Raw genomic sequence first — 14,986 nt, 5'->3', positions numbered from 1 at the left:
TTGGTATTTGAAATACTCCCTAGCCCATCTCTCTCCATGACAAAGGGACTGGCTAATGTTGGGGTGGATCTATGCCTTACTCTCACCTAACTGAGAATTTTCTTGAGATATGATATGGGATATCAGGGTGCAGAAGAAGTAGCAGAGGGAGTTTGAGCTTTCTGGGATATAGTCAGTGACTCCCAAAAGGCCAGTACAAACCATGATATTATTGGTTGAATCTGAAATGTCTCCCCAGGATATTGTATTTTAACATGTGTTTGTCAGTAACCAGTAACTTTGTGAAGTTGTGGATTATGAGGTTTGGGACATAAGGCCTCATAAATAGAAGTAAGCTCCTAGGGTCAAGCCTGGAAGATTATACATGTCCCTGTTTCTGTCCTGCTCTGATTCTTGCTTGCTTGAGGTGACCAGCCACCCATGCTCATGCTTTGGATGGAGTCACTCCAGCCATGATGCCTTGTGAACCATGATGGACTGTACTCTCTCAAACCATGAGCCAAAAGAATTTCTTCTTCTCTCATTACTTCTTTCAGGTGCTTTATCACAACAATGATAAAAGTTACAGATACAGAAAATTGGTCCAGAGAAGAGGAGGTTTTAATATATACAATTAAACCTGACCATGTGCGCCTTGTGCTTTGGAACTGGCTTGAGGAAGTAACTGGTTTGGGGGGTGGTAGCTGAGCATACATGGCTAATGTGGTGGAATTTGAAATCGGCCAAAATGCCAATAGAAATGTGGACAATAGAGATGGTACTCATCAGGTAATTGGGAATTGGGGTAAAGGCTACTCATGCTCCATTCTGGCAAAGACCTTTGCTACACGCTGCCCATGAAAAATCGAGTTGAGGCTGAATTTCAAAGTAATGGAGTGATTTGATAGAGGAATCACTACCTGCTGCTTCTAATCAGGTATAAAACAAGAGCAGACAGAGAAAGTGGGGCAGCAAGGTGGAATAATGTGTAGTTTGGGAACCCAAGAGCATTTAAAACTACAGACAAGGTGAGTGAGAACCAACACAATTGTTTAAAATACCAGGACAACTGAAGAGAAGCTTCACACAATCCGGGAGGTGCCTCAAGGAAGGTACTCCTCCTACTGAAGTTTTTGGGGTATGACATGTATAGAAAGGATCTTCTTTAAGAAGAGAAATGTGCAGAGGAAGGGGTGTCTTGCTCAAAAATGACCCTGCAGGGAAATGTTTCTTGGTTCAGAGGCACAGGAACTAAGAGGCCATTGTAGCCATCGTCTAAATGAATTCACCTGCACCTTGCGTTGGCAGCAGACCTTGGCAGCAGACCTTGGCATCATGCACGTTAGTTAGCGATGGCTCTGCAGGCATGCACTAAGACTGTTACAGTAAGGTGATTATTGAGGCTTGCACCAAGGCTACGGAAGAAAGGCTCTGTCAGGCTCTATGTAGCAGAGACAGAGTCCATGTGGGGTAGTCCTCGTAAGTCAATGCCTGAGGTAGTGGAGCTAAACCCTAAGTTGCAATGGACACCTTAGGATGGTGGTGGTAATGCCAGGAGCATTGCATGTATGTCAAGGAAGGCTTCCAGCACCGACTGGAGCCTGATAGAGTAAAGGTCATGTGTGCTGCAAATGGCAAGGCGTTGGGGGAGTAAGTATGACCAAGCCCATAAGAACCCAGGTGGAGCCAATGATGCAATTGTATGCTCTAAATTCTGGGCTGTAGCTACAGTGTTTAATATTTGCTCTGCTGGTTTGGGGTATGTCTTTGCTCCAGTCTTTCCTTGTTACCATTTTTCATAGAATGAGAATATTTACTCGATGCCATTGGGCGATGGAAGAATGTAACATTTTATTATTTAAGGGCTCATAGCTAGCAGTGCCTTGAGTCCCAGAGGAGATTGTTGGACTTTTGACTAAGACTGGAGCTGCTGAACATTGGGGGACTCTCGGATTATGTGTTTTGGCATTTTGCATTATCAGATGGCCTTTACGTTACTGGAATTGGGGTGGAATCCTATAGTATGAATCTGAAATGCTCCCCAGCTGACATGTTTAAACATCTCTGTGTAAGTAATTTCTCACTGCTGTGGCAAAAGTATCTGAATTAAACAATCTAAGGAGAACTGAAGGTTTATTTTCACTCACGGTGGTGGTAATTTTAGTTCATGGTCACCTGGGCCCATTCCTTTTCAGCCAGTGGCAAGTCAATAACATCATAACAGTGGGACATTGTAGCAGAAAAGATAGATAGGTAGGTAGGTAGATGATAGATGAAGTTATCTAGCTAGCTACATAATAGATGATAAATGATAGATAATTAGATAGATAGATAGATAGATAGATAGATAGATAGATAGATAGATAGGTAGACTATTTTAGGACATGCCCTACTTTCTTCAATCAGGCCCTGCCTCTTAGTTCTACAACCTATCAAAAATTCCATAAATATGTAAGTGCACTGATGGATTAATCCACTGATAACATCAATACCCATACACTTCAACGGGGGGGGGGGGATTGAAGCTGGGAAGATAGATATGTAGTGGAGGAAACTGTGCAGTATTTTGTAGCTTTGTCCCAACAGGCTACTGTACTCTTGAGTTGAAGGTCCTGTTATGAGAAGCTACAGTTAAGGTCTTTCTGCTGTGTTGAGGCTATGGTACCAGGGACCTTCCTCAGCTGCTGCGCACGCACTCAAATGAAGGCTCTGCATCCTCAAAGGAGCCTGGCTTGATTATAATACCTTCTATTTTGTGGTTTAGAACCCTCTCGAGGTATTTGGAAGAGGCTTGTAAGAAGAAAAGCCCTAAAATGGATCCAATCTGCTATAATTTGTGAGGGGAAAGGGTCACCTTACCCCACACCTAGTCTATTCACCTCATAAATATGCATAAACCACTTATATAAATATCGAACCTATGGTTTCTTGTTATCCCTGCATAACTGTATAACTCAGCTAGCAGTATGAGTATTTCAGGGACATACTTTCTGTGAGAGTCTCAGTCTGAGTGTGTACTCTCTATTCTGGCTTGTTCTGCAATTCTTTTTAGGGTCCTCTCAGGCATGAGCAGCAGCAGGGCTGAGCTATATCCCCCCCTTGTTGTTACAGAGGACCACCTAGCATTTAATGGATGCCTCTAGTACAGGGAGCTGTGGGAGATTTCCACTCCCTATCCCTGAGTTCCATGGAATGATACTCTTGCTTGAGAGGACATGGCCGTCGGAGGCTTGTCTTCCCTACAATACCCTGAGAGGACATGGCCGTCAGAGGCTTGTCTTCCCTACAATGCCCTGAGTTACTTTATTTGATAAAAATCAGGCCAGCCACATGAGACCCTGCTAGATGAGACAGCTCTGAAGTAACCCCCATAGAAATTAGCACAGTGCCGGCTCCCAAGCACATGATGGTGGCCAGTCTTGCCCGCCAGAACCTGTCTTGCAACTGTCTGTCTCTCATTCTGACACCATGCACAGCCCTTGCTTAGTGTCCACTCCCACCTGGTTTTACTATTTCATTTCTTCCTCTGACAGGTGTAAAATTCCCTAAATGCCCAGATGTTCAGCAATTTACCAAAGCCTCTTGTAGACCCTGTGTATGTGTGTGTGTGTGTGTGTGTGTGTATGTGTATGTGTGTATGTCTGTGTGTATGTATGTCTGTGTGTGTATATGTGTGTGTGTATGTCTGTGTGTGTATGTGTGTGTATATGTTGTGTGTATATGTGTGTATATGTGTGTGTATATCTGTGTGTGTATATGTGTGTATATGTGTGTGTATATCTGTGTGTGTATGTGTGTATATGTATATGTCTGTGTGTGTCTGTGTGTGTCTGTGTGTATATATGTGTGTGTGTGTATGTGTGTGTATATGTATGTGTATGCGTGTATATGTGTGTATGTCTGTGTATGTGTATGTCTGTGTGTGTATGTGTGTGTATATGTCTTTGTGTGTGTATGTCTGTATATGTGTATATGTGTGTGTATGTGTGTGTGTGTGTGTGTATGTGTGTGTATGTCTGTGTGTGTATGTGTGTGTTATGTGTGTATGTCTGTGTATGTGTATGTCTGTGTGTGTATGTGTATGTCTGTATGTGTATGTGTGTGTATGTGTATGTCTCTGTGTGTATGTGTGTATATGTGTGTGTGTATGTATGTATATGTGTGTGTATGTCTGTGTGTGTGTGTGTATGTATATGTGTGAGTGTCTGTGTATGTGTATGTGAGTGTGTGTGTGTATGTGTGTGTGTATGTATGTGTATGCGTGTGTGTATGTGTGTGTATATGTGTGCGTGTATGTCTGTAAAAGTGTGTGTAGGGGGGGCATGAGTAGTTTGGCTATAAGCCCTACTGAAGCAGGCCCAGGACCTCAAACTGCTTAGTCAGACGCCTAACACACCGGAGTGGGGTAATTATGGTGTGTCCCATGGAGGAGTTGGTGCAGCTTACCTCAGCTCGGACAGGCTCTAATTTGGTTTTCTTTGGGTCTTTCAGTCTGGCTACTTACTCTGGCCCCAGGTGAGCACTGTCAGGCCTTGCCATAATTAGGGGGACTGGGATAATAAGGGGGACAGAACTTGCTGGATACCCAGTCTCAGGAATTGTATCCAACCTTGGTCCCTTAGTTACAGTATGTGTATGTGGAAGCACAAGGAAGCGGGTGACTAAATCCCAGGCTCCTCGGGTGGAGGGCCTACTCTCACTTCTCACCCCCCTGGGCAGGTATGACTAAGGGATACCTTTCTCCTCACCCTACATCATTAAAACGTAGAGCCAAATATGAACCCCAATTGCTTAAGGAAAAAAAAAACGCTTGCAGCTTCTCTGTGACACAGTTTGGATGCAACAAACTGGAGGATGTTTGGGTCTGGCCTAAGATCAAGAGCCCAGGTTTTAACACTATCTTCTAGTTGTATCTCTTTTCCCCGAACTCGGGTAAATGGACAGAAGTTCCTTGTGTTCAGATCTTTATGGCCTTACAGCACAGCCCTGACCTCTGTAAATGCTTCAAGTTGGAGCCAGACTCATATGCTCTCTTCCTGTTCACAAGCCTTCCCTCTATTACTTAACGTACTTGTCACCAGACAAAAATTTGGCGGGGAGTGAAATTAAGCATGATCTCATTTTATAAAGGTACTGTTTGAAAAGCATTGCCTGTTCTTCCTAACACCAAGCCTCCCCCCAACCCCCAGCCCCTGACAGCATTTCATGATTCCTTGTTGGAAAGGATGAACATGCAAATGGGAAAATGGGAGGATGGATACCCAGGCAGATGCTATGTCCTGAGATCTACATCCCAAGACCTTAACTCCAGAAAGGGCTGGCTCTGGATACTGCAGATGCTGAGGCCAGGGGGCCAACGCCAAGCCCCTGGGAATGCAAGCTTCCTGGATTACCACTAGCTTATTCTCTGTTAAGTGGAAGATACTGTAAGAAGGACAAATGTTCTGGGCTCATCTTTCTATTCCAGAGTCAACAGTGAGGCTCCTGTTCAGCTTGTACCACTGTGTTCTCTCTCCCTTGGGTCTTCTATGAAAAAAATAACTATTTGCTACATCCTCCAGCCCCACAGGGGAGCCTGTAGTACCCTAAGCTACAGTTACAGGGGTACCACACAAAACTTTGTTTTTCTTCATATATCTTCTCTTCCTTCTACTTTTTCTTGCTAATTGTTGGTAGTGAGTTTTTCAGTTCAGTGTCCTTTGTCCTTTGAGAGCTTTGTTACTATGGGAACCTCTTGTTGGAGTTTAACATACTAAATATGCTAGCTTGTATCTTAGACTCTGAAATGGATCCCACCCAAGCCTCTCAGTAGACAAGAACCTTACACTCTAACGCCACAAGGACGGGTGACTGTAGTTTCTTTTATTCTGCCACAAATGTGTTTGAGTTCAACATCCCTTTTTTTCCCACTCAAGTTCATAAAAATATGGAACGCCTCACGAGTTTGTGTGTCATCCTTACGCAGGGGCACACTAATCTTCTCTGCGTTGTTCAAGTTTAATGTATGTGCTGCTCAAGCCAGCACTCGGCGTCCTTTGAATAAGTTGGTACACGTTGTGGTGTTGCTCTGTCTCATAAGGAAGGGAACAGTTATAGAAAGGAGCCAAAAAGTAGGGGGCAGATATAGACAAGGATGTCGGATGTGCTCTTAGTAAGAAAGGATAAAAATAAAATATTTTTGAACAAGGCATGTTGCAGAAGGTCCAGGTAAGAGGGCAATAGATCTTCAGGAATCTGTCTCTATCTCTGTCTCTGTCTCTGTCTCTGTCTCTCTGTCTCTGTCTCTCTCTGTCTCTGTCTCTCTCTGTCTCTCTCTGTCTCTGTCTCTGTCTGTCTCTGTCTCTCTCTGTCTCTGTCTCTGTCTCTGTCTCTCTCTGTCTCTGTCTCTCTCTGTCTCTGTCTCTGTCTGTCTCTGTCTCTGTCTCTGTCTGTCTCTGTCTCTGTCTCTGTCTCTCTCTGTCTCTGTCTGTCTCTGTCTCTGTCTCTGTCTCTCTCTGTCTCTGTCTATGTCTCTCTCTGTCTCTGTCTCTGTCTGTCTCTGTCTCTGTCTGTCTCTGTCTCTGTCTGTCTCTGTCTCTGTCTCTGTCTCTCTCTGTCTCTGTCTCTGTCTCTCTCTGTCTCTGTCTCTGTCTATGTCTCTCTCTGTCTCTGTCTCTGTCTCTCTCTGTCTCTGTCTCTCTCTGTCTCTGTCTCTGTCTCTGTCTATGTCTCTCTCTGTCTCTGTCTATCTCTTTCTCTCTCACACACATACATACACTTAAAAGATTTAAATTTCTTGCTGGGTAGTGGTGGTCCATGCCTTTGATTCTAGCACTTGGGAGGCAGAGGCAGACAGGTCTCTGTGAGTTTGAGGCCAGCCTGGTCTACAGAGTGAGTTCCATGACAGCCAGGACTACCCGGAGAAACCCTGTCTCAAAAAAAAAAAAAAAAAAAAAAAAAAAAAAAAAAAAAAAAAAAAAAAAAAAAAACCAACAACAAAAAAGCCAAAAACATTTTCACAAATGGGTTTAAATTTCTTAGCATCAAAACTCAGCACACTGTTATAAAACTAAAGCCTTGTTCTCTATTTAGAACAAGGAGGTTTTCTTAAGATATTGATCTGTTCTTGGTAACATTTATAAGAGCTGGCTTAAAGAACAAATATACAAATATTTCATGTTTATCAAGATAATTACTTGTGTTTTCTGTTTATCAGGCTTTTTAACTGTGTAGGACCTGAGTCTTTAATAAAATCAGAATTTACTTAAAGCCATGTTTATTTTGAATGTTACAGAAGAGTTGAATGAAGGCCCACCACATCCTCTTCAGGAGAACTGCAAGTTTCCTTTGGGGGTTCAACTAAAGCTTGGGGGTCAAAGCCAAAGAAGATACAGGGACTAAGAGGACACCCACAATATGTCCCTTGCTCTGCAAGATCATCCAGGACCTGGGAGATGACATGACTTCTCTAAAGTAGCCCCAAAACTCTGATAAGTCACCTCTTCCATTGATCAGAGCAGTCCTGGAGTCACCAGGGTTTAGATGGCAACCGTGTATATCCTGTAAAGAAAGCCACTGAAGGAAGAAATGGCCCCAATGAGTCCAAGAGAAACCACATGGTCAGGAAGACCCTGAGACATCCAGCCCAACTGCTGGAGGAAAAGCCAATGGATCCAAGGGACACCTCCCAAGGCCCCGAGAGTGACCTTACTGAGTCTTGATTATCTGTTTTGTTTTTCTTTTTTGAGACAGGGTTTCTCTGTGTAGCCTTGGCTGTCCTAGAACTTGATTTGGAGATCAGGTTGGCCTCACAGAGATCCACCTGCTGCGATTAAAAGCATGTGCCACTACTCCCAGCTGAGTCCTGATTAGCTTAACAGTAAAAAAAAGAAAAGATTGTTGGTCTCTAGCGTGGCCTCAAATACCCAACAGGAAAGTATAACTCAGGGGTGAAGTTAGGGCCAGTGAGACAATCTAGCAGGGAATAACACTTTCCCCCAACCCCAACTACCTGAGTTTAATCCATGGGACCCTCATGGCGAAAGGAGAAACCCACCTCCCACAAGTTATCATCTGACCACATAATGTTTGATCAAGCTCTCTCTCTTATCTCCCCCACATTGGTAATAGAAAGTAAAGTTAATTGATAAAATTAAAGATTCTGCAAGTGCCCAACCAGGATGCTGACCTTGAGTTACTGTATTTTTTCTATTAAAAACAAATTCATGTGATCTTGAGTGACTAGGAATCAGCCCTCTGTTTGGATCTCCTCTGTTACCACTCGGGGGCAAGCGTAAGAAAATAAACAACACAAACCAAGGTCACGTGGCATCATCAGAACCCAATTCTCCCACCATAGCAAGTCCTGGACACACCATTACGCTCGAAAAGCAAGATTCAGATCTAAAATCACTTCTCATGGTGATGATACAGGACTTTAAGAAAGACAAAAATAGCACCCTCAAAGAAATACAAGAGAACACAGATAAACAGCTAGAAGCCCTTCAAGAGAAAACACAAAATCCCTTAAAGAACTACAGGAAAACACAATCAAACAGGTGAAGGAAATGAGCAAAACCATCCAGACAGCAACACCTTCTGAAGCTGCTTCTCAATTTCTGCTCTACCCACCCCTCATTCTCCTTTGTAGAGCCGGCTTTCCGCCCTGCCCTGCGAGATAATAAGAATTTACTTCTAGTCCATCTTCTCGCTCACTGCACAGGTAGAAGGGATAAGACCCCAACTCATGCTCATCAAACGCCATGTTGGCATCCTTCTTTCTCCCTCGTCTCTTGACCTCTACTACTGAAGTCCACAGTTAGTGAAAGATGTACTCCCTCCTTGTATAATCATAAGCATCACTATGTATTGGCACCACTAACTTCCAAGCCCTCCCAACACACTCCTCCTTATGATTCTCAAACTCAAGTACCTCCCATGAATGCCATGGCTTCTCAGTGCCTTGCTTTCCTCTTCTCCCGCGATTGTGTCCTCAAACCAAGCTGTCAATCCCGTGGTCACGCTTGTGCTGTATGCTGGGAATTGTGTGGAGCTGAGATGGCCCCACAGATCCCAGCCTGCTGGGAATTGCTCATCTCTAGACAACATCAGCTACTACGGCCCCCTTCTGAGAGACCCTCAGTTCCAGGTGTGTTGCTTTCTGCCTACCAGCTTCTAGCTCTGCACCTTGCTCTCTTTAGTATCAATACTCCGAACACCGTCCAGTCCCAGCTTTCATTAAGCGGCCCATAAATCTGTGGCCCTGCACCTCCCCATGTCCATGCTGCCCTCAGCCCCCACCCCACCCCCACCCTCATCACACACCTTTACTCACATCTCAGACTGTAAACTGACTCCAGCTCCCCAACTGCACTCTAGAAGCTGAACATGGAGCGGGTAAAACACAGGACCACTCTGGCTGGTTCGTAATGAAACTCTCTGGAAGAAACTTTTGTACTTGCTGTCTTTATTCCATCTCTATTTCTTGGACTAATTCCAATAAGGTTTTTCCTTCCATCAGTTGGCCAAAAGTTGCAAAAGTCCTCCATGGTACTAAAGCCAGTGGTGCATCCATTTTCTGTCCTTTTAATGACCAGCAGCAGTGTTTGACAGCCTGCCTCCTTTGTGTATGTATGTGTTCTCCACTTGGCTTTCAATGGTCTCCCTCAACTTCCCTGTTCACTTTTGCCTTCTTGATTGGAATCGGGAATTAAATCCTCTCTCTAACTCTATGAGAAAACACTAGCCCTCCTCGTGTTTAAAGGTGATGAAACCAAGTCAGAGAGAAACGGGGCGACTCACCGGGCTTATAAACAGCAAGGCCAGAGTCTGTTTATCTTCCTTTCTCCATCCTTCACCTCCTCTCATGTCCAGCCCTCCACCATTCATCCATCCACGCCTCTAATCATCCATTCTGTGACTCTCAGTCTCCCACGTCTCTCCCACTCTGGCCATCTGACTCTTCATCCGCTCACGCACCCACACACGCACCTTTCATCTTCTAATGAAGACTCGTCATCATCCACGTCCCCCACAGTAGGGAGAAAGTTGGGGAGACAGCAGGAGACAGACACTCTGGGTCTAGATATTTACTCAATGCTTTCAGGTTTGGTGTCAGTGGCTCAGCAAGGGGGAGGGACAGGGAAGGGACACACAGGACATCTTCCAGTCACTGTAACTTCTGGGAGGGAGCAGGTCTTGATGTCTTCAGTGCCAGTGGTGACTGATCAGTTGGAACTGCAAGAGACAGACACTTAGCACTTGATCCTGCAGACTAAGCGTCCACCCACACTACCTCTTTCCCTAGTCCCCCAAAGTCTGGCCTCCATTCTCCATACTTACCATGTGGAGAAGTCCTGTGCTCTCCACTTCTCTACTGATGTCTTCCCCTGAGAACCATGTGCATCATTGGTTTGGTCCCCATCAAAGTTTCCACAGGCCCCACACAGCATGGCTGCAAGGTCATCACCAACCATCACATCCAGGTGTCCATCTTTTCCAAGCCACAACTTGACCCCAGCCTTCTGGTGGACAAGCATGGAGCCGTCGGGCATCTTCCTCACAGACACAGATGTTAAGACAGTGGCTGGGAGATCCACTCGGAGACCATTCACCTGGTGGTGGAGGAAGGGAAATGAAAAAGTGAGACTTGAGTGAAAGAAGAGCTGAGGGGTCACCAAGACGGGAGTCCTCATGCACAATGACAGTTCAAGCAAAGGGGGAAGTGCTGGAAGAGAGAAGGGTTACATAGAGGGACAGACAGGTAGAGAGATGGTTAGGGGTGTGTGTCTACACACAGCTCACTATGCAAGCGTTTACTGCTCTAATATAAGCTTAATTAATAAATTTGTGTGTATGCACATGGCCTGACATAAGTATGGAGGCCATTTGGCAACTTGTGGAAGTTAGTTCTGTCCTTCCACCCTGTGGGTTCCAGGTATCAAATTCGGGTCCCATCAGACTTGGTGGCTTGTTTCCCCAACAAATCATTTCACTGGCCCAATAGTAACTTATTAATCTTTGGAGAATATCTTTCTGTATACATTGGTAAGGATATGAGGAAGAAGAGGAGGAGGGGGAGGAAGAGGAAGAAGAAGAAGAGGAATCGTAGGAGAAGGAGGAGGAGAGATGGTATAAAGTGTCTCTCTACAACTTTCCAAGGCTGGTACAAAACTTTTTTTTTTTTTTTTAAACCAGACAGATAAATCAGGAATCTCAGGCTTAAACTATTAAGTTGTAGTTTTCACGGTGCCACTCCAGATTGTCTGTAAGTGACTGATCTCTATCAGCGGCAACTTTGTCAGCTATTTTTCTGGGCTTATGTCTGAATGAAGATAATGATTCTAGCGATGTGATAATCATGCAGGAAATCTCCAGTTTCTTATCAAAGGCTGCAGACTCAGCAGTCTGGTGATCGCTTTCCAACTTCTGTCTGTTCTCTTTATGCATTATGCTTTCTGATGTTAGATTTCCCCCGGTGGGGGGAATTTCTTGGCAGGACATGTTTCCACTATTTTCTCAAAGGTGTTTGCACTTGAGTTTCTCTGTCACACAATTTGGAACCTAGATACACAGATGGGAAAGGCATATACAGATCTGAGAAAATGGATGGGCGGGTCGGAGGGAGGAATCGAGGAAGAATGGGCCCAAGAATGAGTGGCTATAGGCTCCAGGAACAAGCAAGGGAAGAGAAAGAATGGATGCAGAAGAAGGTGGATACAGAAAAGGGCACACAGAGACTCAGTGGGCAAAATGCCTCACTGGCTGCATGCTTTGCAGGGAGAGTTGAGTCATATTAGTGAGCCAGCACAAGGCCTTGCACTGAGGGAGAAGGGCTGAGATTCGTCACAAAAGCCCAGATTTCATGGCACATCCAGGCTCCCAGGCTGTGCTCTGGATACTGGCAGGAAGTGGTCCCAACTGACTGGTAAGGATCCCTGATGATTTATCTGTGCCTACCTTCTCAGGTGGACAACAGTGCTGAAGTCTTCCAGGTTCCTCCTGAAAGCTTCGTCCAAGCTAGGCAGATGGTGCTGATGTAACCAGCAACAATGGACACTTGAACTGATGTTTATATGAATGCCCCTGAAGATATTTCCCAGGCTTTGCCATGACTATTGCCAGAGGATTCGAGGACTCTGTGTGATTCCAGAAGTAGGGATCTCTTTGCAGGGAGTGTCTGTGTCCCTAGGATTGCACTGGGTGGCTCCTTCCCTCTTGCTGGTTGAGTCCCTTTTCTGTAATCTTTCTTAGCTATCAGCCCAACTATAGCACAACTATCTGCCGAATCCTTTGGGGAATCACGGCCCCTCCCTGAGAATGGCTACCCAAGCGACCCCAGCCTGGCCAATCGTAGTGTTCTATGCCGAAGACCACAGTGATTAATTCCAGGAGTGGGCATATATTCCAAACCTGCCTAGTGAGATACACTGTGGGGACCTTTGTTAGGTCACTTTGGCCTGAGGTAGCAAAGCTGGCAGACTACAAGCCTGGAATGGGGCAGATGCTGGCTACACTTTGACCCTGCCAGAGAAAACTCTGAGAATGGAGTTTATCGAGTGGTAAACAAGTAAGAAACCTAGAGGCGGAGACTCTGACAGTGCAGCTGGCCTGTCTGGGGGCTGTCTCTGGACTTCCCAGATACGGAGCCAGTCCATTCATGTCCCCTCAGCACTCAGGTTTGTACTTGGTTTCCTGTCACTGCTGACCAGTGGAGTCTGGATCAGGGTCAACAGCAAAGCTAGCCTGTGACTTGAATGTAAGAGCTCAGGCCAAGGAGAGGGACCCAGGCTGACATGGAGAGACAGGTACTAATCCAGAGAAAAGTGCAGAGACCTGGATGGAGAAAACAGACTGCAAGGTCTGGATACCCAGGATGTAGGGCACGGTGACACTGGATACCCAGGATGTAGGGCACGGTGACAGGGAGAAGGGAAGCCAAGGAAGACGGCCCCGCCCTCTGTGCCCAGGCTTACCCACGCGCCCTTGCTTGGGATCACAGTCACCATGCCATCCTGGAAGAAGATGTGGATCTTGCTTACAATGTTGTCATTGCCATGGCAAGGCTGGACATCAGCAAGCACTCTGTACCAGGGCACATTCTTTTGGAGCCCTGGGCATCGAGAAGAAAGCTCATAGACACCAGGGGAGCTGATGGCATTGTGAGCGCCATCAAAGGTAGTGAGGTTGGCGCCCACAGAGAGGGAGCAGAGACCACGGGCAGCCTGGCACTCCCGAACTCCAGCTTGGATCTCACAGACATGGCCAGATGGGCAGCCAGCTGCATGGCATGTCAGGCCGGTGCTTTCGGAGCAGCAACAGAGCTCGCTGCAATCTGAGGACATCAGGGAGGAGTTCACCTAGCACAGAAAGAGATGGATGTTATACATTCACACAGAGGGAAACTGTAGAGTTCCCAGTAGGAAATGGCTTATATGTCCTCTACCCAGGAGTCTCAATGGCCCTCAGCCTGTGGTTTGTAAACAAAACACAGCAGAGACCAGGCTGTGTGGAGTTCATGTCTTGACTCCAGAGCCTTGACAGCCCACCCCATCACCATTCTGTCTCTGCCTCAGACTGTACCCGGTTACAATGAGTACAAGACTGAGTTAACAACTGGAGAATGAAAGAGCACATAGAGACAACGTAACCAACTCAGGCTATCTGTTATGGTTTGGATACGGCTTGTCTAGCCGAACCTGTGCAAGTGTTTATTCCTATGGTGTTACGTAGGAAGAGCTTGGATGCGTCATGTTTAGAAGTGAGGAATTTGGGAAGTGATTAGATTAATAAAGTCACCAAGAAAGAACCCTCTTGATTGATCCATGGTGGCTTTTCCCTTTGGTCTGGCAGCTCTTTAAGAACAGGGAGAGACATTGGCAGAGGCATACACATGCTCCTCCCGTGGTGTCATGCAGTCAAGGGGGGCTTCATGACAGCCTTCATTATGAATGCTCTTTAGATTCCTAGCCTCCAAAACTGTGAGCTTCATAAACCGATTTTCTCCTCAAAGTAGCTTGCCTTAGGTGGTTTCTTACACCAACGAAGCAAATACATTAGTCTAGAAACAAAATAATCTTCATTCAACCTATCAGGTGATTATGATGCGCAAAGCAAATCGAGGAGATGGTGGGATCCTTGGCCAGTTCTGGAAACAGGGTTATAAGACAAATAGAATCATCCTAAAGCAACACCTTAGGAGTGATGTGTAACACGGCAGGAGCTAACTTCATACACAATGAATGCGTCCCCACAGTGTATCGGTGGCACAGAGGGCAGTGCTCTGGGAATGCATTTCCTTGTGTAACAGGCCCCATGACTTTAATACAACTGATGCTGTGTTAGAGGCGCCATTCTGACCTCCAGACCCAGCACAAAGGTCCCGATGCTTGCCAAAATGGAAACAAAGACCTAATCCATCAAAGACCTAGGGCACAGTTCCAGAAAAGTCCCTAAATGCACTGACCTTGCCTTTGGCTTTAGCAGCTCTGCTTCTTGCTAACTGAAGTATGACAACCAGGATGTGATTTTAGAACATAAAAGGCAAAGGTCTGTAAGATCCGGGGTTACCAGACTTGGCCAAGTTCCCCAGGCAGATGCTGGCTGACAGGAGAGACTTTGTTTTCAGCTTTGAGAATGTCTGTGTGGTGGTCTCTAGTGGGCTCACCTCACAACACAGGGAACCTTCCCCTGTGTCCCTTCCCTGGCCAGCTTCCTTCTTGATGCCTAGCAAGGTCCCTCTGCTCCCGCAGCCCCCGTCTCTGGTTGTGGGGCAGCCCCTGTCTCTGGTTGTGGGGCAGCCCCTGTCTCTGGTTGTGGGGCAGCCCCTGTCTCTGGTTGTGGGGCAGCCCCTGGCTCTGGTTGTGGGGCAGCCTCTGGCTCTGGTTGTGGGGCAGCCTCTGGCTCTGGTTGTGGGGCAGCCTCTGGCTCTGGTTGTTGGGCAGGCCCTGTCTCTGGTTGTGGGGCAGCCCCTGTCTCTGGTTGTTGGGCAGCCCCTGTCTCTGGTTGTGGGGCAGCCCCTGTCTCTGGT

General features: G+C 46.2%; 2 protein-coding genes and 1 non-coding gene across 3 annotated transcripts in view; all 3 read right to left on the bottom strand.

Annotated features, from left to right (window-relative positions):
- LOC116100320 (IgGFc-binding protein-like) overlaps positions 1-8,722 on the bottom strand; it is a 45,686-nt gene extending 36,964 nt beyond the window's left edge. Inside the window, 1 exon segment of the mRNA XM_031384137.1 lies at positions 8,674-8,722. Within this exon segment, the coding sequence (XP_031239997.1) occupies positions 8,674-8,722 (49 nt within the window).
- On the bottom strand, positions 5,900-6,004 carry LOC116104226. Its single transcript, XR_004123756.1, has one exon. It is a non-coding gene; the product is annotated as a U6 spliceosomal RNA (small nuclear RNA).
- Positions 8,723-10,031: 1,309 nt separating the features above from the next.
- LOC116100319 (IgGFc-binding protein-like) overlaps positions 10,032-14,986 on the bottom strand; it is a 45,599-nt gene continuing 40,644 nt past the window's right edge. Inside the window, exons 19-21 of the mRNA XM_031384136.1 lie at positions 12,933-13,316; positions 10,300-10,571; positions 10,032-10,194 (exon numbers count right to left, since the gene is read on the bottom strand). Coding sequence (XP_031239996.1) covers positions 10,185-10,194; positions 10,300-10,571; positions 12,933-13,316 — 666 coding nt within the window. The 3' untranslated portion in view covers positions 10,032-10,184. The remainder of the gene's footprint in view (positions 10,195-10,299; positions 10,572-12,932; positions 13,317-14,986) is intronic.

This window comes from Mastomys coucha, unplaced genomic scaffold (genome assembly GCF_008632895.1).
Source record: "Mastomys coucha isolate ucsf_1 unplaced genomic scaffold, UCSF_Mcou_1 pScaffold21, whole genome shotgun sequence".
Lineage (NCBI taxonomy): Eukaryota > Metazoa > Chordata > Mammalia > Rodentia > Muridae > Mastomys > Mastomys coucha.
This window is presented reverse-complemented; position numbering and strand designations above follow the sequence as displayed.